Consider the following 26,469-nt stretch of genomic DNA (forward strand, 5'->3'; position numbering starts at 1 on the left):
GAAACTGAGAGAGCTCAGAGATGTGCTGGCGGGTCTGCTGCATGACCTGATCAATAGATCCCTGGAAATGGGAGTGGTGCCGAGTGATTGGAAAAGAGCAATGGTAGTCCTGCTTCACAAGAATGGGAGCAGAGAGGAGGCTGGAAACTACAGGCTGGTTTAGCCTTACCTCGGTGGTGGGAAAATTAAGGGAGACTGCTGAAGTAAAGGGTAGTGAACTATCTACAGTCTACTGGACCTGAGACAGTATGGATTCTCCAGGGGAAGGTCCTGTCAGGCAAATCTGATTGATGTTTCTGATTGGGTGACTAAAGAATTGGATCGAGGAAGAGCACTAGATGTGATCTACTTGGATTTCAGCAAAGCTTTTGATACGGGACCGTATAGCAGGCTTTTGAATAAAATGAGAAGCTTGTGAGTGAACGCCAAGGTGATGGCGTGGATTGCAAGCTGGTTGATGGATAGAAGGCAGCATGTGATGGTAAATGGAACTTACTCTGAAGAGAGAATGGTGTCAAGTGGAGTGCCGCAAGGATCGATGTTGGGACCAGTTCAATATCTTTGTGAGCGACGTTGCAGAAGGGATAGAAGGTAAAGTTAGTATCATCCACAAATAGACAAAGATCTGCAACAGCATGGACACTCTGGAAAGAGTAGAGAGAATGAGTCGTGATCTAAGGAAGCTTGAACAGTGGTCGAAGATATGGCAGCTGGGTTTCAATGCCAAGAAGTGCAGAATCATGGTGTGGTAATCCAAAAGAGCTGATTGTGATGGGGGGTGAAAGGCTGTTGTGCACAGAGCAAGAGAGGGACCTTGAGGTGATAGTGTCTAGCGATCTGAAGGTAGCGAAGCAATGTGACAAGGTGATAGCCAGAAGAATGAGGAGTAGCCTAGTGGTTAGCGCAGCAGATTGGAGGAATGCTGAACAGCTATACCAGATATGGAAACCAAACTTGACTAGGTCACTCTGGACCTATGAGGATCAGATGGACCCAGTCTTTGACTACTTTTTGTACCATTCTGACTATCAGTGGAATTGGTGGAAAAGCATACACGAAATCTGCATTGCCATCAATTAGCAAAGTGTCCTGAGCGGATCTGGGAGTGGAGGCAACAGTGCTGAGAAGAATGGAGTAAAGTATTTCTACTTTCTTGTTTGTTTCCAGCATAAAGAGTTCAAATGCACTGAACAGATTTCAGTAGTTGACTGTTGCAGAGACCATTCATGTTAATGAAAAACTCTGCTGAGGCGATCTGCTAATGTGTTCGCAATCCCTGGAAGGTGGGTTGCTTGCAGAACATTCCCATATATTTATCACCTCCTGGGAATGAGTCCATGATCCTGTGCCGCCCTGGCTTTGGTCACATAGAACATGGCTACTTGGTTATAAGTTTGATTGAGAATGCTCTTCTCTTGGAGGAGACAAGTGAAAGTTGTTAGAGCATATCTGACCACACACAATTCTAGGAGGTAGATCTGAAATTGACTATGAATGACCAAGTTCCTGGAGTTCAAAAGGAACCTGTGTGCCCCCCCCCCCCCCAACAACCTTTTGTGAAAACATATGTCACCAATGTTACTTGGTGAGGATGCAGACAGAGTGGTGTGTCCTCCTACAGGATGAAGGAATCTAGCCACTAGTGTCTTTATAAACTTCCATTTTGGTCATCAAGATTTCAGTTAGTTGGTCCCATGGGGAGTGGAGGCCCCAGTGCAGGAGAGCCATATGTGAAGGCGGGTTAGTGAAACTACATGAAATGCCATTGCCATATGACCCAGAACCACCAGAACTGCCTTGGCAGTTGACTGATCTGTATTCAATAATCTGTATATAAGGGACCTGAGACTATTTGCCTGATTCGTCAGAAGACAAGCTCTCTCTTGCAGAGCATCTATCCATGCTTCAATGAATTTGATTTTCTGGAAGGAATTAGTGTTGATTTCTTGAAATTCACTAGGAATCCTAAAGACTGCAGGAACCGAATCGTCTTTTGCAGGGAATTCAAAAGGTTTTCCCAGAAAGATGCCATCACAAGCCAGTCATCCAAGTGAAGGAAGACCTGGATGTCCTGTTGCTGAAGATGCACTGCTATTACAGCCAAGCACTTGGTGAAGACCCTTGGTGCCAGTAACATTCCAAAGAGGAGTACTCTGTACTGACAGTGAGAGGTGTCCACCACAAAGTACAGATAGTGCCAATGAAAGGGATGTGTGGGTATATGAGCATAAGCATCCTTTAGATCTAGAAGTAACATCCCTCCCCCCCTCCCCGTTTGGATGGAGGGAAGAATTGGGTGGAGGGAATTCATTTTGAATTTCTCCTGCTGTATAAGATTGTTCAGGTTTCTTAAATCCAGCATGGATCTCAATCCCCCGATTTTCTTGTGGATAAGGAAGTAGGAGTAGAACTCTTGGCCATTCTGATGGGGTGGTTCTATTGCCTGCTGATTGAGGAGCATCTCCACTTCTAGGCGGAGTCGCACCAAATGAGATGCATCCGAATTGAAGGCTGAGCAGTGAGGAATCATGGGAAGCTAGGAGAAACATACGCAGTATCCAAACTCCACATTCTTGAGAACCAGCAATCTTTGGTGATCTTGTACCATTCTTCCAGGTAATGTTATATTCTACCTCCTAACAGAGAGGATGGTTGCTGGGTTTGAAAGGTGGTCAAAAATTTGGTATGGACCTGCTGTGTTGATGATGCTCATGTTGCCAAATATGAGCTGGAAGCTGTTGCTGAAGTAAAGGCGGGATCCTGTACCACTGAAATTGCCAGAAGGGGCATATCTGGAAATAAGGCCTTTTAAAAGTGTTGTATGGCCTCCTCAAAGTAGACTGTTACTCCAATCCTGTGGCGAGGAACTGGCCCCCCTACATGTGATCTTTATCTGAGCTTGTCTCCAAAAAGGTGATTACCCAGGCAAGGGATGTCCACTAATTTGTCATGGATATCATTGCGCCTGCTACTTGGCCCTCACCCAAGCCATCTGGCATGCTCTGGTAGAGGCTGAGGAGCGGACAGTCGTATCGAATGCTTATATAAATGGATCGAATAAGATGCCTTATCCATGTTTCAGCATCTAAGAGTGGCCTAACGGCCTTCATTGGGTGAAAGAAAAGGCTTTAGTTTTTGCATGCAATCATATCCTTGCACTGAACATGGAGCTCTGGAATACCTTTTTATCAAAATTGTTCAGTAACCTGTGGTCATTCCCTGGTGGAGTATTCAAGAATATTGTTTTCTTTGCTCTTTTAAGAGCTGATTCTATTATGACCAATAGATGAGGCAGTTGTACTATCCCATATCCTGGGGATTTTTGCACTATACATTTCAGCCTAATTTCTTTGCAATTGGGGCACAAGAAATTGGATTCTCCCACGAAATCTGCATTGCCATCAAGCAGCAAAGTGTCCTCTGCGGATCTGAGGTCGCTGAAAAGAATGGAGCAAAGTCTTGCTACTTTCTTGTTTGTTTCCAGCACAAAGAGGTCAAATGCTGGAAGTCCCCATAGACAGACCAGACTTCAGCAGCAACCATTTATGTGAATGAAAAACTCTGCTGAGGCGATCTACTAATGTGTTTGAGATCCCTGGAAGGTGGGTTTCTTGCAGAACATTCCCATATATTTATCGCCTCCTGGGAATGAGGCCATGATCCTGTGCCGCCCTGGCTTTGGTCACATAGAAGATGGTTTGTTGCAGGATATCATAGATTGAAATGGCTGCTGGTTCCACTGGTATCTTCAAAATCTGGAGAAGGCTGAAGACACTTATGTGAGGATCTTTGAGCTTAGGAACATAAACTCCAAGGGCTTTGCCCAACTTGTCCAGAAATCTGGAATAAGAGAAGCCTTCCAATGGAGATGAGTGTTCTGCAGGCTCTGCTAAAGGGTTGAAGGATATTCATGTTGAAACTTCCTCAGAATCTAGTGGTGAGTGTACTAATCCAGAATCCCAATGATGAAGGGGACTGAAGAGGAATCCTTGGTCGCCTTGGAGAGGTATACTCCTGGACCCTGTCTGGCTGGACTCTACTGCACGCGAGTACCTTGGCCTTGCAAAGATTCTGATGGAGAATACATGCATATTGAGAGTACTGGGACTCCTTGTGAGAGTAAATCTGATATTTTGGAAAGGAGAGGTTATAAGGTTCCTTACTTATTCGTAGCCGCTAGAGCACGTCACTTCGCCACTTGAAGGGCTGATATGCCATCTAGCCCGGTGAGGGTGGTGGGTGGGGGCAAGTGAATCACATTTCCTTGTTCCCCTGAGAAAGCTCCCATATACATGGTAGTGACTGATAAATCAGCAAAAAGCTGTGTCAGAAGGACTGCAGTCCAATGCGTCGATGATGGCGCAGTGGGTTCAGATGCTCTAAGTATCAATGGCATTGAGAATTTCATGCTCTGGGGCTTGATGTGTCTATGGAGCCAATGCATTGACAGTGCTGTGACTTGGTGCTTTTTCAGTGTTGGCACTGCCTGCTTCCCAGCATGGTGCTTCTTTTTTGATGCACTCCATGACTTTTTCTGGTTACTTGACCCTAAGGGGTGGAGTTAGAACAGCGGGCTGCAAACCAGGAAAGTCAGGGCTTCAGATCCCACTGCCACTGCTTGTGACTTTGGGCAAGTCAGTCACTTTAGCTGCTGTTGCCTCAGGTACAAACTTAAATCCTGATTTATTAAGGCTTTTTTCCTATTCTGTATCTATGGGGAAAAAGCTTAGTAAGTCAGGCCCTTAGTTTGCAAGCCCTCTGGGCATAGGGAAATATCTACAGTAGCTGAATGAAATCAGCTTTGAAGTGCCTGCAAAGTGGATTATAAATTAAGATATTTTTGAGGAGCTCCTGCTCAACTCAACACCCAGGGAAGCAGATGAGGCTGGACTTCAGGAAAAGAATCAACTGCAGTTTCTCCGAGATGCAGTTTTTCGATTTTCCAGCCCCTTGCTGTTGGGAACATGTGGATATCTGGCCACAGTGATAAATTTGCCTGGTTATGGTTTGGTCTGAGCCAGTGGTAGCTGATGCCATGTCCATCAGTAATGGACATTTTCCTACACTATACACGGTCTAAAGCCACTGACTGTGAGCTTTTTGGATCCAGATATCTTGTGAAGAAATTGTTTTCCTTTTATTTTTTTTAATACATAGCACTGAAAAGTGCTGTTTGGGGGATGCGAAGGGAGCAAGGCAATTTTGAGAAATAACTAAAAAACAGTAGTGAAGAACAATTACAGAGAGCTAGGATACATGTCCTTGTTATGCTCCAATGAAAAAGACTTAAGGGGCTCACAAGGCAACATCCCCATTGGGAATTCCTGCTAAAGCTCTATTAGCTTAGAGAGAAGGGTCTGTTCAGTGCTGTCAGATGCTATCACCCATGCATCATGGCTAAATCAGCCCTGCTTGTCAACAGAGAAAGAAATGAGGCAACCTACAGCGGAGTAAGAAGAGATAGATGGAAGCTGTGAAGAGAAAAAGGGAGAAAGGAGGAGTGGAACAATGAGCTTGAGCCCCTAGTTGCACCATGGTAGAAAGAGCAGATGACTGGGGAGGCATTCTTCTGGCTCCTGGACTGCATCCTTGCAAAGTTATGTGCATACTCATATACCCCTAAGAAACATTATTTACCATGACTGGTTTTAAGAGGCCATGGCCCAAGGGAGGGGTGTTTTGCAAGATGCAGGGTCTGAACCCAACATTTTGATGTCCAGCTGGGGTTGGAGGAAGAATGTTTAGTGGATGAATGTGACACTGCGGTCATAACTGATGGAGCACAGTACAATCTTTTTCTACTGTCTCCCTTACAGCTCAACTTTCATTAGCTGTCCAGTTCTACAGGGCACAACACTTCCCTTACATGTGATGAAATAGCACTGTGCAATTGAGGAAGGAGATGGGGAAGGTAAAATGGCACTAAAAGTCAAGGTATTTCGTCAGTCCCAGTCTCTCCCATCAAACCCAGTTTATTAGTGGAAGCATTAATATTTAGGGGTCCCAGAGATCAAGGAAGAGGCTACTGCTAACAAAGAAGCAGACAAAAAAAAAAAGGAAAAATAGCACACAGAAAAACCCAAACTTAAATTAACTACAAACTTATATTAACAATCTGCACATTATGTTGGTTTCTACAAAATTCAAGTTAAAAGTTGGAATCACGCAGTTCACATCAGTGCTAAGGTGTGAAGACAGCCCAAAAATCGATGCTTCTAGGCTCCTCTAAAAATAAAATGCTAAAACCTAAAATATCATTACAAACAATTGAGGGGATTGCACACATTAAACAAGTCTTGTCATCAGCAGGGTCTGTCTCTCTCAGACAGGGCACAGGGGCAGGAGCCAGACAAGAGCTTTCTGCAAACTGGTTCTTTGTTCTATATATAACCTTTACAGAAAAAATACTGTACAACTTTCTTTTTAATTTTTTTTAAACATTATTTGAACATTTTGTCCACATGTTTCTGAGCCCTGAAAATCCATCGGGGAGCACAGAGCAGGCCCAGGTGCAGCAGTTCAGCACAAACACTTCTTTTCAAACCATTTTGGTTTTTGTATTGTACAAAGTAATAAATACAAAGTTTATCCAGGACACAATGAAAGCAGACTTCCTAGGAGAACAATATCACCACCTGCTCCACAGTGTTTGTGCTCTACACCTTCCTGTATCATTTCCCAACCTTGTGTCTGCCTTACCCTATCCCCTCGGAGGGGTGGATGGGGAAGAGTGACATACATTGCCTATTTCTGTTATTCCATCGTGAAAATGCAGAGCTCAGCATGCAAATTTGTTTCCTGGATGCTGCTCTGCCAGGACCAGGGGTGGTCCCCAAAGGTGCTTCTACAACCAGAACTAAATTAGACAGCCACAAATCAAATCCATCTTCTGAGATTCTAAGCTGCCAATAAATTGTATTTTCCCTTTAGTGCTTTCCCTTTCTAAACTTTGCTGCTGATGTTACCTACATCGCTGTGACAAAAGAACACCTGATGGTGGAGTAAATTCAATCCTTGCAGACTCACAAACCTACTAGCTTTGACCAGTCCATCCATTATGAAGAGAGAGCCTCCCTCTCCACCCATTTTCTGCCTCAGCCACTGAGAGCATGAGGGCACTCCAAGGACCAGGATAACATCCTTGCTCACACCTGGGACAAGTTTCCTTTTTTAAGTCTCAGAAACTGAAGGTGCACTAATTAGTTCTTGTTCTGAATTCTCCCACTGGCCTAGATCTTATATTCTTCTATAATTTCCTGAGATTGGATATGTATAACTCTCTCCAGCCCACAAGCCAGCAGTAGTGCTAGGGTCCAATCCCAAGTTCTTAGCAACTCAAGCTTTTTACCTCCTAACATGACACTGTCCTTTATCCCGTCCCTTCATTCAGCCAAAACAATAAATAAATAAAAAGGGAGCATCCTGCTAAAAGGAAAGCATCCTACATAAATATTTATAAAATAAAGTCAGGCTGGAGGGGAGCTGGAAGAACAAGAGGGTGCCACAGCAGTGAAGCTCCCTCTTTGATGCTGGACTATAAATACCCTCCACCCCTTCCCTGCATTTTTAGTAAAGAGCCAACCCCTCCTTAGCCCTTCCCTGGAGTGAGATTCCTTCCATATACTTCAATTCATTAACCTTATCACAGGATCTGAGATTTAGTATTAGATACCGAAAACTCAAAAAACAAAATAATTTAAAAAAATGTTAAGAATCAAGCATGCACCCAGACACATACACACACACACACACACACACACAGGAGAACCTGGGGTTGCACGTGTTCCCCTGACATTGTTGTCCTTTAAAAGAGTTCATCTTGTTTTAGTTATCTGCATAATATTAACTGCTTATCGCATGTACCACCTCCACCTGCTCTCATTCCTCTCTAACGAGTTCTTTGCTTATATTTCTTTTGCCTTCACTTTGTTTGTTCATAGGTGAGCCTGAACTCCTGGTTTCATGTTTATAACTAAAAGCATTTTGTTTTTAACATGAGGGGTCTGCAGGTGACCTGGAAGCACTGCCCTCATTAATGAAAGTATGAACACTCTCTCCATTCCGCTCAGGGTCAGGGAGTGATTCTTCAGAATCTGTGTTCAGCTCCTCCTCGTCTTCATTTATTTCTTCCTCCTCCTCCTCTTCTTCCTCCTCCTCCTCATCTTCATCCTCATCCTGGGATGAGTCATCATCAGCATCACCAGAATTGGCTGCCAGACTTTCCAGTGTCTCTTCTTCAGGTACTGTGCCTGCTGGCTCCTGCAGCTTCTTGCTCAGGTCGAGGGAGTCGCTGAGGCCAATGCCAGCAGCAGCATTCTGCAGGAAGAAGAGTGAGCTGTTGGGGTCTGTGCCTAGATTTAAGGAGCTGTCCAGGTTGACAGATGGGTTCTGAGTGTCATACTCCATGCCAGCAAGCGAGAGTACCTCTGGGACAGGAGAAATTGCTGGCAGTTCCCCCCTCTCCTGCTTCTCATGCTTGCGCTTGTGAGAGTCCATCTGGGACATGCCCACCACAGTGTGTTTGCATGTGGGGTAGGTGCAGTGGAAGTGGGAACACTTAAGTTTGTACTTGCAGTCAGGAACCTCGCAGTCTGTACTAGAGCTGAACTGACAAAAGCCAGCAGCACTGATCACGTCCTGTTTGCCATGGTGCTTACGGTGAGCTGTCACTTTGGTGCTATCGGTGCAGCGGAAACCACAGCGCAGGCAGTGAAAGTGTGTGCTGTTACCAGAGAATTGGCAATCAGAAAAGTTACAGCCAAGTGAGGACTTGAAACGCTTGAAGTCATCAAGTACCAAGTTATCGACGCGGTCATGGTGTTGAGCATGTTTGTACATGTGCGTCCGACCACAGAACTTGTAACCACAGTTCTCTCGGGTGCAATGGTAATGAGTGACTTTCAGGGAGAACTGACAGCTTGTGTCTTTGCAGTCCTCATAAAGATCATAGCGGCGGAAACCCTCCAGCATCATCCCTTCATCCAGCATTTTGCGAGAGGATGCAGTCTTCCGTCGCTTCCCAAATGGCGACATATCTTCGATGATCCAGAAGCGTTTCTTGGCACCGGAGGCAGTCGGCATGGTGATGGTATTACCTAGATAGAGAGGAAGCAGATGATCAGCATATCATCCAACTATTACTGATCCTAAACCCCCACCCCACACAGTGGCAGGTGGAAACTCTTAAGACCCCTCATTATATAGCAACAATGGTTAGTGGCTAAACAAAAACTGCCCTTGCATTGCGTAAGATTCTATTGCTTACAGGTTAGTGTGTTCATGCCTCACAATCTGAACTTTTTAGAACACTGGAGATTTTTTTTATCTTATTCTAATAATATGAATAATGAAAAAGTTGTAGCTTTATTATAACCTATAATCCCCACTCAGGACTTCAGCTCTGCCAGAGCAACAACTTTAGCTGGGCACGGCAGTTCCTAACACTGCCAATATCAGCCACAATTCCATCATACAATGGTTTTGCACTCTGTGGGCAACCATGCCATATCTAATGTAACAGCAATACAGAACATATCAGGAAAGAATGATCATTTGGCCCATCAGTCTATCTACCCACTTGATCCTGCCTACATGGCTCCAGCTTTAGAGTTATAATTCTTCCTTACTCTTAGCATTATCCTAAATGAAACAGACAGCCAGGGCAGCACAGAAGGCTGTGCCATTGTCAGCAGGGCAACTTGCTTCAGGGACATTTTCCTATCACAATCATGGCACACTTCAGTGTAGTCTGCGGAAGGCAAAACTGAGCTGAGCAGCACAGGCGCAATAACTCATGCTACTAATTAATGCAGGAAAAGAGCAGGAAACAAGCTCCACTATTCTTTTTGTACTATTTAACAAAATCATTAGGAATGTCATCCCAAATTCAATATATCTCTAAACCATGTGTGTTAAAAACGAGGAGGATCTCATGGAATGAAGAATTCTCCATGTATCCTGTTTTTCTACATCTCCTCTAAGCACCAGCTGCTGGAAGCAGGATGCTGGACAAAATGGGCCTTTGCTGTGGCCCAATTTACCATTTGTTCTTTATAAGGTTTCTATCCAATTTCCAAAATTTATATCACTATGTTCAATACCAGCAACCTAGAAACCCACTCTCTTGTTTCCTTCCTTTACCCCAACTGTCCTGCTTCTGTTTTTCTGCTCACCCTCATGTCTGGTCCCCTCTTCTCTAACCTTTCCTCCCTCCCCTTTGTCCTGTTCTTCTCTATCTAGTCCCTCTCTGCTAACTTTCCCCACTCCACCCACCTTCCTCTTGTTCCCCTCTAATTCTAGTTCCTCTCCTTTCTCTTTACCTCCTCTTTGTTCTGCTCCCCACTATTTTTCGTCCCTCTTCTCAATTTTCCTGCTCTCCCCGTAGTCCTGCTCTCCTCTATCTATGTCTTATCCTTTATCTTTCCTCATATTCTTCTCACCTACTTTATTCTTTTCCCATATTCCCCATTTAGAGCAGAGGAAAAAATATCTCTAAACATAAAATGGAGCTGAGGAAGGGGGCGATTAACTGTAATGTGCACCCTGGTCTAACTTAAGGATATCACATTGAGGTTTGTATACAAATATCTAAAATACTACAAAGGCTAATGACCCAAAAGAAAAATCAAGCTGATGACCTTGCAAAAGGATTCTCTTGTCTATAGGAATAGACTGGGAAGCATGCTGAACTCAAAAAGTGAGGTACATGTAAGTCCCACAGTACCTGCAGCATCCTGAACGAGAGGTACATCACTTGTGGTGGGAACTGGAGTGGCTATGACTGGCGTGCTGTTGGCTGGCATGACAATAGCCCTGCTGGCTCCCAACGTGGCACTGAGCAGAGAGTAGGAAAGGCAAGATGGAGAGAGCAGGTATGGTAGAGAAGGAAGGGGCGACCTGAGCAAGGCTTGTGGGAAAGATGGAGGCTGAAGCAGAGGCGGTGGTGGAGGCTGTGGTGCATTGTGGGCAGTGGCATCATCTGTGGCAGCAGTAGAAACCAGGCAGCCTGGAGAATGTGAAGAAAAGCAGAAAAAACAAGAAAACAGAAAAAAAAAAACAGGAAACAGAAAACCCAAATGAGAAACCCAACAGTGAAAGCAAATACGATGAGAATGGTAGGTACACTGAGAATAAGCATGAAAGAAAGAGATGAAAAAATGTAAGTGGGGTGTGAAATAGTTCCCAACCCCTCAACAGTAGCAATTCTTGTATAGACCAAGAGTGTGCATCTGTGCCCCAGTATACAGCAATTCTGGCAGGGCTGACCTTAGGAGGGTGCAGGGCCTGGAATGAAGTGGCGTTCCAGTACACTGAAGTGTGGATGCATGCCTAGCTCACAGGTACTTATAGTGATGGCAGTGGGTCTACCATGGCAGCACAGGATCCCCTACAGCACATGGCCCAAGGTTGTTTATCTCCTGCACAGCCCATGTCCCAAATCCTAGAGTCACCACTACTGGCAGTTGCCAAAGAAAAGATGCCAACTGTTCTGCTCTGTTTGGGCATATCCCATGGTCAATACGGGGTAAACCAGACACCTCACCCTCAGAGACTCACGTCTCCTAGAAATCAAAGACCCTTGACCTACAGTGGGGGATGGGGCTCACCCTTCTTAAAGTCTCCTCAGAATCCAGGAAGCTTTAACCCTGCTGTGCATCTCAAACCTTTGGAGTGGAAGGGGGCAAGCTCAGCCCTGCTGTGTGTCTCCATCTAAGACCCTGGTTGAAAGGGGCTTTGTCTCGGACACTAGTGGGAGGAGGGAGTTCTGCCCTACTATGAGTTTCAGATCCTGGGCAGGGGGGTTCAATTTCTCGCCTACATCGTGTCACTGTCTCAAACCCAGGGGTGGGAGGGTTTAACCTACTTTGAATTTCCAACTCAGGCTTTGGGGGTGGGGAGCCTTGAGATTTTCTCAAATGGCACCTTAACTTCACACTTAAACCTTTTCCATACATATATTAGTTATTGTTTCTTTGCCAGTTGCGCTTTCTCCCAGTCATCTCAGCTTGTCCCTGTGTGTGTTTTATTCTGTTTGTTCCTCTCATGTTTCAAACTTGTTACATGATGGGAAGACTAAAACTGGACCCCAAGAAAAGGGAGAGGACTAAAAAGTAAGACACCTAGGAGATGTACCAAGATCCCCCTTCACATTTCTAGCTAGAGACCTTTCAAACAGAATGCTCCCTAATTCCTTCCTTGTATCTGCAGATCATCCAAATGATGGGTTTCTGAGGAATGGAATCGAAAATTGCAAAATCATAAGAAACAGGAATCATATATTTAATTATAAATATTTAACATTCCGCTTTTTTCTCCGTTGACAAGCGGGGCTGAATTAGGCATGATACATGGGTGATGTCATCAGACAGTGTCAAACGAACCCTTCTCTCCTTACTCAGAGTTTTTGTGGACGTTCCCTTCCAGATGCTGCCTTGTGAGCCCCTTCCAAGCTGCTGCATGGACATGTACCCTCTCTCTAGTAAGAAAATACAAAAGTACTAAGTCTATGTCAAATTTATATCTCCAGTGTTATTGTTGGTTTGCCTTGCTGCCGAGACAGCCTTTCAACAGCATTTTTCAGTGCTGCTTAAAAAAAAGAAAAACAAAAAAAAAAAATGTAAATCAGCATGTCCAGCTTCCGTTGGCTTAAGACCTGTGTCAGTGGCAGGAAAATGTCTATCACTGATGGCCATGAGTTTTACTATACAGGCCCTTGAGCCTACTTCTTCATCGAGGATTGAGCAAGGTGCTAAATAAAGCGTCAACAAGAGTCCTTAAGCCCATCATGGGCCTCGCAGGGGATGACCAAGAAAAGCACCGTGTGTCAGAGCTGGTGACTCAGTTGGCACTGAAGCATAGATTGGGTTCTGCTTGGGTGCCATTGATGCTTCACCGCATCGACAAAGCATCTTGTACCGTTGAAGCACCAAGCCTTGATGCAGTGAGTCCCAGACCTTAGCACATGAACCCTCAAAACCAAAGCAACACACGTCTGTGCAGCCAATGTGCTGTTTGTTCCATCAGTACTTCACTCCCCATTTCAGTCAATGCATTCAAAAACAGCAGGAGGTCTTGAGGGGGATTCACTTCACTTACCTTTAACCAGGATGGTTGGAACAGGGTTTGAACCTAATTTGTTCTGTGGTTGCACTGGTTTCCATGCACCTCCCATGCCCCCCCCAGCTCAATTGCTCCAGGAAGGGGCCAACTTCTGGAGTTCAGAGAGAGCTTCTCAGGATAAACCTATATGTCCTAGTGTGTAGGCAGATGGACTCAGGACCAGTGGGTTATGTGTTCCTCTACTAGCAGATGGGAGATGGAGTCAGGTTTCAAAGCTAATGTCACCCTCGATATACCCCTGCAGTGACCTCAGCTCTTCAGTATCTCTCCATCTCCTAGTAGATGCGGACGCTATCACCACACTAGCACGGTGTTAGCGGGATTGCAGCACAAAGACATTTTTACCTTCACTTTAAAAGAAGATCGAGACCCGCTCTCCTGTGGTGATACCTAAGGGTCTCTTCCCCAGTTGAGAATTCCTGAGGCGATTTCCGAGATCCCTCAGAGGTACCTTGGTCCAGTAGCCGGTTCCCAGCGTGGACTTAGCTGCTGAAGCAGCTGAAAGGCAGCGGGTACAGAAGCCGAGCACGGCGGTTAAGGCCAAAGCCCTCTCCCCCCGCAGCCGGAGACCGTCTCTGTACTCAACTGGTAAGCGCTGAGACCAGGTAAGTAGAGAAGAATTCTTCCGATTCAGAGACATGGAAGGGCTTTGGTAAGTCTTTCCTCCGGTCTCCTTGCTCGGCATGCTGTACCAACTTCGTTCCCGATCCCCGTTCGGGCGAGGGAAGGGACTTTCGAGCAGGTTGAGCGGCCCCCTGATGGGCTAGGCCCCGTTTTTGGCTCAGTCGCCAGATGGCGATCTGCAGCGGCGCAGCACCATTTTCCCCCTTTGGCCGTTGGTACGCGTGGTGCGGGCCGGCCTTCTGTGCGCCTAACATGTGCGTAAATACACGCATAGCTGCATGCATAACTTTGCACATAACCGCGCGCACAACCGACCACTTACACATTTTTATTTATTTATTTATTTGTATTTTTTCTATACCGGCATTCACGGAGTTCATATCATGTCGGTTTACATAAAACAAGGGGTGAGAAATACATTATAACGTAAATAACTAATAACATAAGAGTATACATTAAAAAGTAAAACAAGTGCATGGAAGAAAAAGTTACAATAAAACGGGGGTCATTCTAACTGGGATTAGAGTTAGAGGAAAGATAAAAAGTTTAACCAGAAGTAAAACATTGTAATGATTGGTAGATAGTGACTGTTTCAGTTTAATAGGAAATGTTCAGTAATGCTGCATTTGATGGTAGTGAATCTTTAAGGGTCCGGAAATGCTTTCATGAACAGCCATGTTTTTAGTCTTTTTCTGAAGGTTGGAAGACATGGTTCCTGTCTTAGTTCTAGGGGGATGGAGTTCCACAGTGGGGGACCTGCTGTGGAGAAGGCCCGATCTCTCAATGTTATATGTTGGGTGGTATTGTTGTGTGGTACCTGTAGATATTCTCTATATGCTTCTCTGATGGGTCTGTTGGAGGAGTGTTTTTTAAGAGCTATTTGTAGATGGAGTGGAGCCAGTCCATGGATATTCTTGTAGATTGTGGTGAGGGATTTATGAATTATTCTGTAGTGGATTGGTAACCAGTGTAGGTCTTTAAGGACTGGTGTAATGTGATCTCTTCTTCTTTTGTTTGTTAGAATTCTTGCTGAGGCGAGTCAGTGCGCACATGATATACAATAACCAGCTAAATGCACAAACCACACAGACTATGGCCCCGGCAGCAAAGAAGCTTAGGCGACACTCTCTCTGCACCGCCTGCCATATTAGAGTGGCCCAGTCTGACCTGGAATCCTGCCTATGTTAGTACTGTGAGGAAACCCAGGGAGGGCTGGATTCTCAAACATTTTCCAAGCCCGGCCCATCCCAATTGGAGGCTGGGTCAGCTGCAACCTTATTCCGTAGCTCCCCGGACCTGAGCAATTCCGGGACAGTGTCCTCCCCAGGCGAGGGCAGTTCAGGGGCCCTATCCCGATTCCCCCCGGGACAAATACAGATCTGGCGGCCTTCTCCTGGTTGGAATTTTTTCAGGGCCTCCAAGCCTTTGTTCAGGCGCAGTCAGCCCCAGTCCCTGCCCAAGTTGAACCCCAATGGGGGGGGGGGGGGGGGAGGGGTCCTCACTCTCCCTCTCCCGGCCCTGCCTGCGGACCACAAGACATGTCACGCCTCACCAAGAGTATCCCTGACAGGGACCCAGAATCCACGGATGACAACAGGGATCCCCTGGAGGATGGGGAAATCCCTCCAGGCCTGGAACCATAGCGGTCCATGCCTCCTTTCTTCCACAGAGATGAACTACCGGCAATAGTCTCCCAGACCCTGAAGACTCTGGGAGTTCCAGGCATGGACCCTTTGGCGGAACCAAAACACCACCACATCCTGGTGTCTCTTCGTAAAGCTTCTTGTTATTTCCCAATGCTAGAAGCCATCCAGGAATTGATTGACCTGGAATGGGATGCCGCGGAGGCAAGCTTTAAAGGAAGTCGGGCCTTGGAAGCCTTGTATTCTCTGGACCCAGCGGTCAAGGAACACCTGCATTTCCCCAAAGTGGATGCTATGGTCTGCGCCATCTCGAAGTGAACAACCATCCCTGTTGAGGGAGGGGCGACTTTGAAGGATGCTCACGATAGGCGGTTAGAATCCATCCTTAAGCAAGCCTTCGATGCAACAGCAATGACACTGCAGATCACTTCCTGCTGTGCCCTGGTGGCTCGCTTCTGCTTGCTCTAGCTTTAACTATACATATGTGCACTTGCCTCCTCTTACTGTATATAAGCCCTCATATGCTAATTTCTCAAGTGTACATGCCTCGCTTAATTTGTTTATAAGTTCTTTTGCATATTTAACCCTAACTTGAATGCAAAAAGTTGTAATTCTGCTGTTGACTCTCTTCCTTTGTATTTTGCATATTACCCAGTTAGCCCCTCCCTTGTTCATTGTAATTTCCCTTCTCAGTTACTTGTAAACCGACATGATGTGTCCTACGAATGCCGGTATAAAAAAAAGTGTTAAATAAAAATAAATAAAATAAATTGCTCCTCACAAGAGAGGCAGCTAGCTCTGGGGCGCACGCCGGAGAGGCGATTGAACCCGCCATAGCCTTCCTGACAGATCAAACTCAGACCTAGTGCGTACCTCGGCCAGAGGAGTAGCCTCAGTGGTGGTGGCCAGAAGACAGCTATGGTTGCGGAACTGGTCAGCGGACACAACCTCTAAGGTGAACCTCACAAAGATGCCCTTTAAGGGATCCCTCCTATTTGGAAGCGAGTTGGAGAAGCTAGCCAGTAAGGGGGCGAATCTCCAGTTCACCGACTACCGGATAACGGGAAAAAGAGGTCTCAGTGCCCCTCTTCCATGAGGGGTCGGTCCAGGGGCTCCCAGCATTCCAGCCCTACAGAAACCTGTCGTTCCAGTCACCTCAACCCTCAGGGAGGTCTCAGTCCTTTCGGAACCGACAACCCAAAAGAGGGACATGTTTGGGCTCAGGCTTGACCTGAGCTTCCCAATGAAGTTGGGCTGACCCATCCACGGGAAGAGGAGATAGGGGGTCGACTTTCCCTCTTCTACCAGCTGTGGGTCAAGATCACGTCGGACAAATGGATACTGGTCATCATACAAGAAGGCTACGCTCTGGAATTTCACAGCATCCCTCGGGACAAGTTCATGATATCCCCTTGCCACTCCCAGCTCAAGAAACTGGCAGTGGAATCCACACTGATAAGGCTCCTCAGTCTGAGGGCTATAATTCCGGTACCCAGACCCCAAGTAAATATGAGGCGTTATTCTATCTATTTTATCGTGCCCAAGAAAGAGGGCTCATTTCGGCCCATAGTGGATCTCAAGAGCGTCAACCGTCATCTGCGGATATTGCACTTCCGCATGGAAACTCTCTGCTCCATCATAATGACAGTGCAACTGGGAGAGTTCATAACCTCCCTGGACCTCTCTGAAGCCTACCTTCATATTCCAGTCCATCAAGACCACCCGCGTTTCCTACACTTTGTGGAACTGGGCCGCCATTACCAGTTCCGGACATTACCTTTGGTCTGGCAACCACCCCCAGAACATTCTCCAAAATTATGGTGGTCGTGCCGGCAGCACTGAGGAAAGAAGGGATTCTGGTACACCCCTACTTGGATGACTGGCTGATCTGGGCGAAGTCAGTGGAAGAGAGCCTCCAGGTGACCAGCATGGTCAGGTCCTTCCTACAGGAACTCGGTTCGGTCGTGAACATGGAAAAGAGCAGCCTCAAGCCATCCCAGTCCTTAGAGTACCTGGGGGCCCCATTTGACACCAAGCAGAACAAGGTCTTCCTCCCTCCCCCGAGGAGGAGGAAACTGATGGACCAAGAATGCCGCTTGATGACCACAATGTTCCCCAAGGTGTGGGACTATCTTCAGGTCCTCGACCTCATGCCATCAACACTGGAAGTAGTACTGTGGGCGAAGGTTCACATGCAGCCTCTCCAACGCTCTTTACTGTCACACTGGAACCCACTGTCCGAAGACTACTCGATTCGCCTCCATCTACCAACGGAGGTATGCGCTCTGCTCCAGTGGTGGCTACAGGAAATTCACCTAAGCAAGGGCGTAAGCCTATCCCCACCAAGCTGGATCGTCCTCACGACAGATGTGAGCATCCGAGGGTGGGAAATCCACTGTCAGGAGCTGACAGCCTAGGGACAATGGACCAAGGAAGAGGAGAACTGGAACATAAATGCCTGGAAGCTCAGGCAGTCAGACTAGCATGCCTGCAGTTCAGCCACAGGCTCCAGGGGCAAGCGATCCGGGTGATGTCGGACAACGCAACAATGGTTGCTTACATCAACCGCCAGGGAGGAATCAAGAGCCATCAGGTGTCTCTGGAAATAGACCCCCTTATGGAATGAGAGGAGTTAAACCAACAAAGGATCTCGGCCTCCCACATCACAGGAAAAGACAATGTCGCAGCAGACTTCCTCAGTAGGGAAACCCTGGACCCAGGGGAATGGACGCTGTCGACCAAAGGCTTCCAGCTTCTAGTAAATCGCTGGGGCCTCCCGGCCATGGATCTACTGGCCACATCTCACAATGCAAAAGTTCCCCGATTCTTCCGTCACAGACTAGATCAGCACTCCCAAGGGATTGATGCCCTCTTCCAGACCTGGCCAGAGGAGGACTTACTGTATTGCCTTCCCCCCATGACCTCTAATGAGCAAGATCATCTGCAAGATAGAACACGACTGAGGTTTAGTTCTCCCTAGTGGCCCCAGATTGGCCCAGGCACCTGTGGTACACAGACATGCGAAGGCTCCTCGTGGGGAGTCCTCTGTGCCTCACAGGAACCTTCTCTAGCAGGGCCCGATTCTTCACGAAGATCTGTCTCGATTCTCTCTTATGGTCTGGCCCTTGATAGGGCTCGCCTGAAGAAGCGCGGTTACCCGGTGGCCCATATCGCCACCTTGCTTCACTCTCAGAAGTTCTCAACATCTCTGGCATACATATGGATCTGGAGAATATTTGAGGCCTGGTGGGAGGGCCGTGGGGTGCCCCCATGAAAGGCCAAGATCCCCATGATTCTGGAATTTTTACAGGACGGCCTGAAGAAAGGATTGTCCCTCAACCCCCTCAAGGTCCAGGTAGCAGCCACTGCTTCAGGGCTGAGGTGAACGGAAACAGTCTGTCGGCACATCCGGACTTGGCCAGTTTCCTAAAAGGGGTTAAACAACTCCGACCATCCTTAAATGGGCCAGTCCCCATATGGAACCTCAATCTAGTATTGGACTTCCTAGCAGGACCTTCCTTCAGACCGATGCGCAGTCTATCACTACACCTATTAACACTAAAGACGGTATTCCTGGTGGCAATATGCTTGGCCCGTCGCATCTCGGAACTACAGGCACTATCCTGCCGGGAACCATTCCTTCGATTTACTCCAGGAACAATACAGCTTTGCACTGTCCCCTTCTTCTTACCAAAGGTGGTCTCGAGAGTTTCACTTGAATCATACCATCACCGAAGGGACACAAAGACACAGAAGACTCCCGCCTTCTTTGCCATCTAACATTGGCAGGCTCCTAGTGCGGTACCTGGAGCACTCGGAACCGGTGTGCAAGACAGATCACTTGTTTATTCTTCATGGCGAGAAGAAAAAGGGCGAAGCGGCTTTGCACGCTACTATAGCATGTTGGATCAAGGAAGTATATAGGTATATAGTATATAGGAAGTTATAGGTTTTGATAAATGTTATTTTATTATTGAATGTTTTACTATGTACACCGAAATACTTTTTCTTTTGAATACCGGTATATAAAAGTGAACAAATAAATAAATAAGTAATCAAGGCAACTTACATGGAAGCAGGGAAGCCTTTACCCCTTCAGGTCAAAGCTCATTCTACTAGGGCCCAGGCAGAATCCCAGACAGAGGCTAAGCTACTGTTGCCTGCTGACATCTGTCGAGCTGCGATGTGGTCTTCCCTACACACCTTCTCCAGGTTCTACTGCCTGGATGTCCAGGCTCGAGAGGACTCAGCCTTTGCAAGGGCAGTGCTAACGGGACCACGGGCAACCTCCCGCCCTGTTCGGGAGTAGCTTTTGTACATCCCACTGGTCCTGAGTCCATCTGGCTACACGCTAGGAAATGGAGAAATTACTTACCTGATAATTTCATTTTCCTTAGTGTAGACAGATGGACTCAGCATCCCACCCACAGCTGCCCAGGAGAGGCGCCAATGAATCGCCCATGAGGTGAACCTCGATTCCTTGTGAATACGGGTAAGCTGTTGCCCTACCCCTAGTTCAGGGCATCCACAGTATGGCTGGTTTCGGCGCTTATGTTGGTTGAGTACACTGGTGGTCTCCAGTGTTTAATCAAGTTTTTTTAATCAAGTTTTGTTAAACAAGGGTTTAATCAAGTTGTATCCAAATTCTAATCAAGTTCTTCGATATGTCCATAATGGCTTTTCAAAGAGAATACGGAAGAGCTGAGGTCACTGCAGGGGTATATGGAGGATGACGTCAGTTTTGAAACCTGACTCCATCTCCCATCTGCTAGCAGAGGAACACATAAACCACTGGTCCTGAGTCCATCTGTCTACACTAAGGAAAACAAAATTATCAGGTAAGTAATTTCTCCATTGGTTTCAGAAATAGATGTTCCTCCTCCAACTCCAAGTCAAAGGATATGACAACCTACAGACCAGAATTAGTAAATACTTTCTTTGCCTCTGAGGCAGCTGGAACAGAGGACAATCTTCAACCTCTCCTATCCAGGGTGTCAGATTTGTTCCCTTAAGTGGGACTCCCTCTTACCTCCACACCAAGCGATGTCCCATCAGAGATTCCAGGAGTGGAATCTAGTTCCTGCTTATCTCTTGCTGCAGAATCCAGCTAGTCTAACATTCCACAAGAATATTTCCCTCCAAGACTGACCAAGAACTCTGATCTGATCGCCTTTGTCATCATTAGGGTCCTACTCAGTGTTCCTTCTTCCCTTGAATCAGAAAGATCAACAGGGATTCTCCCTGACCATCTACCAGATGCCCTGGAGCATTCTTCACCAACAGAAGACCTCTTTCATTCCAAATTCCTGGATATGTTGGGATATGTCATGGAAGACCAAAGACCTCACACTGAGGTCTTTGGTCTTCCATGAATCCTGGAGAACTCATCCAAACCTGCAGTAATCCCTATGTACTTGATTCTGCAGAATTTACAAATAAGAATGTGGGAAAATCCCACATCCTGTCCCTCAGTAGCGAGTAAGCTAAACTTTCAGTACAGATTTCAGCAGAACCTGGAGTTTGGAGTGGTATAGCTACTGCACCAATTAGCTATAGTAGAATTCACACTCGAGAGCAAAGAATGCAAAGATCTTCTCCAATGCCATGCCGGGCAAGGATCCTAAGCTGTTGGACATCGCTGGGAAAAATGTTTTCCACATAGTGACCCACCAGTTCTATATGATGCAGTTACATGATTGCATCAAGAAGCTGAAACTATTACTTGACTTGGGGGAAGATGACCAGTTGGCACATCCAAAGATTCTCCAAGTATGAACATCTACTTCATTGAGTATAGCAACGGTACGACACCGCAGCCAGATTGTCAGCAGCAGCCACTGCAGCATGCAAAATGACTTGGTTGAGCACCAGCAGTCTCCAGGAAGATGGACATGATAAATTGGAGGACATGCCCTATTCAGGAGAACATTTCTTCAGAGGCAAACTCAAGGAAACAGTCGTCAAAATCAAGGAGCAGGATGCTGCTGTCCAGTCTCTCATTGGGCTCTGAACAACTGTCTTTATTGAGGCACCCATACTTCATTTTTAAGTGCTCTTACTTCAAGAGATGCCCTTTCTACCAATTCCAGTGTTATTGGGGAGGAGCTGGCTGTCATGGTACATGTGAGTACTAACGACAGGAAAATGTGGGAGAGAGGTTCTGGAAGCCAAATTTAGGCTCTTAAGTAGAAAGCTGAAATCCAGAACCCCCGGGCTAATATTCTCTGAAATGCTCCCTGTTCCACACGCAGGTCCCCAGAGGCAGGCAGAGCTCCAGAGTCTCAATGCATGGATGAGACGATGGTGAAAGGAAGAGGGATTCAGTTTTTAAGGAACTGGGCATCCTTTTGGGGAAGGGGGAGTCTTTTCTAAAAGGAAGTATTCCTTAACCAGTGTGAAACCAGGCTGTGGGCACTAACCTTTAAAAAGGATATAGAGCAGCTTTTAAACTAGAATAAGGGGGAAAGCCAACAGTCTCTCAGCAGCACATGCTTCAGAGGGAGCTTTCTTCGAAGGATACTAATGAAGCAGGAGAGTTACGGCATCCCAACAGAACGGTTCCAATAAAAGCAAAAGTAGTCCATGTACCTATAAGTTAAGAATCACCTGAGCTAAAGGATTCCAGACTATTCATATCAACTGAAAAGCAGGTTTGTAATACAAACAAAAAACACACTTTGAAATGTCTGTATGCCAATGCCAGAAGTCTAAGAAGTAAGATGGGAGCATTAGAGTGTATACCATTGAATGACGAGATAGACTTAATTGGCATCTCAGAGACATGGTGGAAGGAGGATAACCAATAGAATAGTGCTATACTAAAGTACAAATTGTATCACAATGATAGGGAGGGGGCTGGCGCTTTATGTCTGGGAGGGCATAGAGTCCAACAGGATAAGGATCCTGCAAGAAACTTAAGCCCAAATTTTCAAAGCCCGGCACATGCAAAAACCGGGGATAGGCATTTTAAAAACGGCCCAGCCACATGCGTAACTCCTGATACGCGCCGAAGTGCCAGGCTACTTGAAAGGGGCGTGGCAGGGTGGGGGCCAACCAGGATAGTGGCCATTAGGTCCTGTCCTGGGGAAGCGTGCACTGGCGTGTGCAACTTACTTCTGCTCAAAAGAGCAGGTAAGTTATAAAATTAAAAAAAAAATAGAGTAGGTAGTGGGGTTTAGGGGTTGGGGTGGAGAGGGGAAAAGGGAGGAAGGGTAGTTAGGGGGTTAGGGAAGTTTCCTCCCAGTCCACTCCTTAAATAGAGCGGACTGGGAGGGAACTGGGCAAAGGCCCAATCGTGTTGCTACGTGTACTTAAAAAAATCCCCCCCCTTGCGACCCGCCTGCACATGTGTGCACCGTTATTAAAATAGGGTGCACATGTGCACCGGGGTATTGTATTTTATAACATGCACACGGTGAGACACGCATGTTGTAAAATCGGTGCGCCAATGTGCGCGCACCGGGAACCTTGCGCCCACTGATGCGCACACGCATGTTTTAAAATTTACCCCTAAATGCACAATATAATCTTTATGGGTAGAAATCCCATGTGTTAGGGAAGAGTATAGCGATAGGAGTATACTATCGTCAACCTGGCCAAAATGATGTCAAGGATAATGAAATGCTAAGAGAAATTAGGATAGCTAACCAACGGGAGATTTCAATTACCCTAATATTGACTGGGTAAATGTAATATCAGGATATAGTAAAGCGATAAAGTTCCTGGATGGAATAAATGACAGATTTATGGAGTAATTGGTTCAGGAACCAACAAGAGAGGGAGCAATTTTAGATCTAATTCTTAGTAGAATGCAAGATTTGGTGAGAGAGCAGCTTGGCAATAGTAATCAAAACATTATCAAATTTGAATTAATGACTGAAAGGGGAACAATAAGTGTATCCATGGCTCTAGCACTATACTCTCAAAAGGCAAACTGATAAAATGAGAAAAATAGGAAAAAAATCCTGAAAGTTACAAAAATTAAGAGTGTAAAACAGGCGTGGACATTATTAAAAATACCATTTTAGAAGCACATTCCAGATGATTTCCACGCATTAATAAAGGTGGAAGGAAGGCCTAACGATTGTTGGTATGGTTAAAAAGGTAAAGTGAAAGAGGCTATTTTAGCCAAAAGATCTTCCTTCAAAAATTGGAAGGAGGATCCATCTGAAGAAAATAGGAAAAAACATAAGCATTGGCAAGTTAATTGCAAAACATTGATAAGACAGCTAAAAGAGAATTTGAAAAAAAGATGACCATGAAGGCAAAAACTCTAGAAACTTTTTAAAATATATCTGAAGCAGGAAGCCTGCGGGGAAGTCGGTTGGACCGTTAGATGGTTGAAGGATTAAAGGGGCACTTAGGGAAGATAAGGCCATCATGGAAAATGAAATGAATTCTTTGCTTCAGTGTTTACCAAGGAGGATGTTGGGGAGATACCTGTCTCCATCACCAGAGACGGGTATCTCCGGTGATTATTCAGGTAAACTGATCCAAATCACGGTGAACCTGAAAGATGTAGTAGGCCAGATTGACAAACTGAAGAGTAGTAAATCACATGGACTGGATGGTATACATCCCAGGGTTCTGAAAGAATTCAAAACTAAAATTTCAGATCTATTACAAGTAATTTGTAACTTCTCATTAAAATCATCTGTTGTACTGAAGACTGGAAGGTGACCAATGTATATAAAAAGGTCTCCAGCGGTGATCTGGGAAACTATAGACTGGTAAGCCTGATTCTAGACCGGTGAGCTTGATTCAGTGCCAGGAAAAATCATGGAAACTACAATAAAGAATAAAATCACAGAATATATAGACATTATTTAATGGGACACAGCCAGCATGGATTTTACCCAAGGGAAGTCTTGCCTCACATTTCTTTGAAGGAGTGAATAAACATGTGCATAAAGGTGAAACAGCAGATGTGGTGTATTTGGATTTTCAGAAGGCATTTGACAAAGTCCCTCATGAGAGGCTTCTATGAAAACTAAAAAGTCATGGGTTAGGAGGTAATGACCTTTTGTGGATTACAAACTGGTTAAAAGATAGGAAACAGACAGAAGGATTAAATGGTCAATTTTCTCAGTGGAAAAAGGTAAACAGTGGAGTGACTCAGGGATGCTGTTTAATATATTTACACATGATCTGGAAAGGAATACAATGAGAAAGGAAATCATATTTGCAGATGATACAAAATTATTCAGAGTAGTTAAATCACAAGCGGATTCTGATAAATTGCAGGAGGTCCTTGCAAGACTGGAAGATTGGGCATCCAAATGGCAGATGAAATTTAATGTGGACAAGTGCAAGGTGCTGCATTAGGGAAAAATAACCCTTGCTGTAGTTACACAATGTTAGGTTCCATATTAGGAGCTACCACCCAGGAAAAGATTTCATAGTGTCATTGTGGATAATACATTGAAATTGTCGGCTCAATGTGCTGTGAGTTGCTCCATGGTGAGAACGCACCTTGAATACTGTGTGCATTTCTAGTTGCTGCATCTAAAAAAAGATATAGTTACAGTGGAGAAGGTACAGAGAAGGGCAGCTAAAATGATAAAGGGGATGGAACAGCTCTCCTATGAGGAAAGGCTAGAGAGGTTAGGGTTGTTCATCTTGGAGAAGAGATGACTGAGGAATGATATGATAGAGGTCTTTAAAATCATGAGAAATCTAGAACGGGTAAATGTGAATCAGTTATTTACTCTTTCAGATAATAGAAGGACTTCGGGGCACTCAATGAAGTTAGCAAGTAGCACATTTAAAACTTCATAGAAAATTCTTTTTCACTCAACGTACAGTTAAGCTCTGGAACTTGCTGCCAGAGGAAGTGATTAGTGCAGTTAGTGTGGCTAGGTTTAAAAAAGGTTTGGATAAGTTCTTGAAGGAGAAGTCCATTAACTGCTATTATTCAAGCTGACTTAGGGAATAGCCACTGCTATTACTGGCATCAGTAGCATGGGATCTACTTAGTGTTTGGGTACTTGCCAGGTACTTGTAGTCTGGATTGACCTCTGTTGGAAACAGGATGCTGGGCTTGATGGACCCTTGGTCTGACCCAGTATAACAATTTCTTATGTTCACAGTGGATTCTTCTCACTACCAATGCAAGGTGCTCCCTTTTGGCCTCTGAGCGACTCTAAGAGACTTCACCAAATGCCTGGCAGTGGTAGCAGCACATGTTTGTGTTCAGGGCATCTGTGTTTTCTCCTACCTGGATGATTGGTTAGTGACAGGATTTTCCCAAACAGGAGTTTTGCACTCCCTGCATAAGATGATCCAACTTCTTCTGTCACTAAGATTCATAGTGAATTTTGAAATATCAAACCTTGTCCCAACCCAAAGAATCAAGTTTATAGATGCTCTCTCTACAGGAAGCTTTTCTCTTGGCAAAGCAAGATCCAATGGCTATTACAGAAGTTCCAGCCAGGGAAGTATTGGTTGTCTTTGTTCACGTGGCTGCAATACTTGTGGCTTGGTTTGGCCTCTGTTGGAAACAGGATGCTGGGCTTGATGGACCCTTGGTCTGACCCAGCATGGCAATTTCTTATGTTCTTATGTAGTTCCTTTAACTTGCCTTCACATGAAGATTCTTGAATGGGGCCTCTGCACTTAGTGAGACCAGTTATTCCAGCCTTTATCGTCTCCGGTGGAGGTCACAGCAGAAATGATGTGGTCATTTCACTAGCTAGACCGGAACACCCTAGAGAGGGGGGCTCTCCTTCAGCTTCTGCCCCATCTGGTGACAATGGGAATGGATGCATGCACAAGGCAATGGACTGCATACACTGGTCCTTTCTGAACTCAAGGAACCTGATCATCATCGAAACGACTGTTTCAAATCAATCTTCTGAAACTTCAAGCAATCAGACACACCTCAACAGTTTTTTCGCATCTCTTTTGGAGAAAAAGAATTCTAATCCAGATCAACAATCAAGTAGCAATTTTCTACATCAACAAGAAAGGATGTATAGGGTTGTGAACCCTCAGCCAAGAATCCATGAGAATTTGGGGGTGGGCTTGTAGCCACAGGGCCTTCCTTCAAGCTCCCTACTTTCCCAGGATCTCCAACACATTTGCA

The 26,469-nt window shown here is 45.6% G+C and overlaps 1 protein-coding gene across 3 annotated transcripts in view; it reads right to left on the minus strand.

The window, feature by feature from the left end:
• Window positions 1–779: 779 nt before the first annotated feature.
• The window catches only part of CASZ1 (castor zinc finger 1), a 357,431-nt gene continuing 331,741 nt past the window's right edge, over window positions 780–26,469 (minus strand). For 2 of the 3 annotated variants that reach the window (XM_029579132.1, XM_029579131.1), the window contains 2 exons: window positions 10,724–11,005; window positions 780–9,095 (listed from right to left, as the gene is read on the minus strand). In XM_029579132.1, the coding sequence (XP_029434992.1) occupies window positions 7,990–9,095; window positions 10,724–11,005 (1,388 nt within the window). In that variant the 3' untranslated portion in view covers window positions 780–7,989. The remainder of the gene's footprint in view (window positions 9,096–10,723; window positions 11,006–26,469) is intronic. The other variant, XM_029579133.1, reaches the window with a different exon arrangement.

Source organism: Rhinatrema bivittatum, chromosome 15, assembly GCF_901001135.1.
Source record: "Rhinatrema bivittatum chromosome 15, aRhiBiv1.1, whole genome shotgun sequence".
Classification (NCBI taxonomy): domain Eukaryota; kingdom Metazoa; phylum Chordata; class Amphibia; order Gymnophiona; family Rhinatrematidae; genus Rhinatrema; species Rhinatrema bivittatum.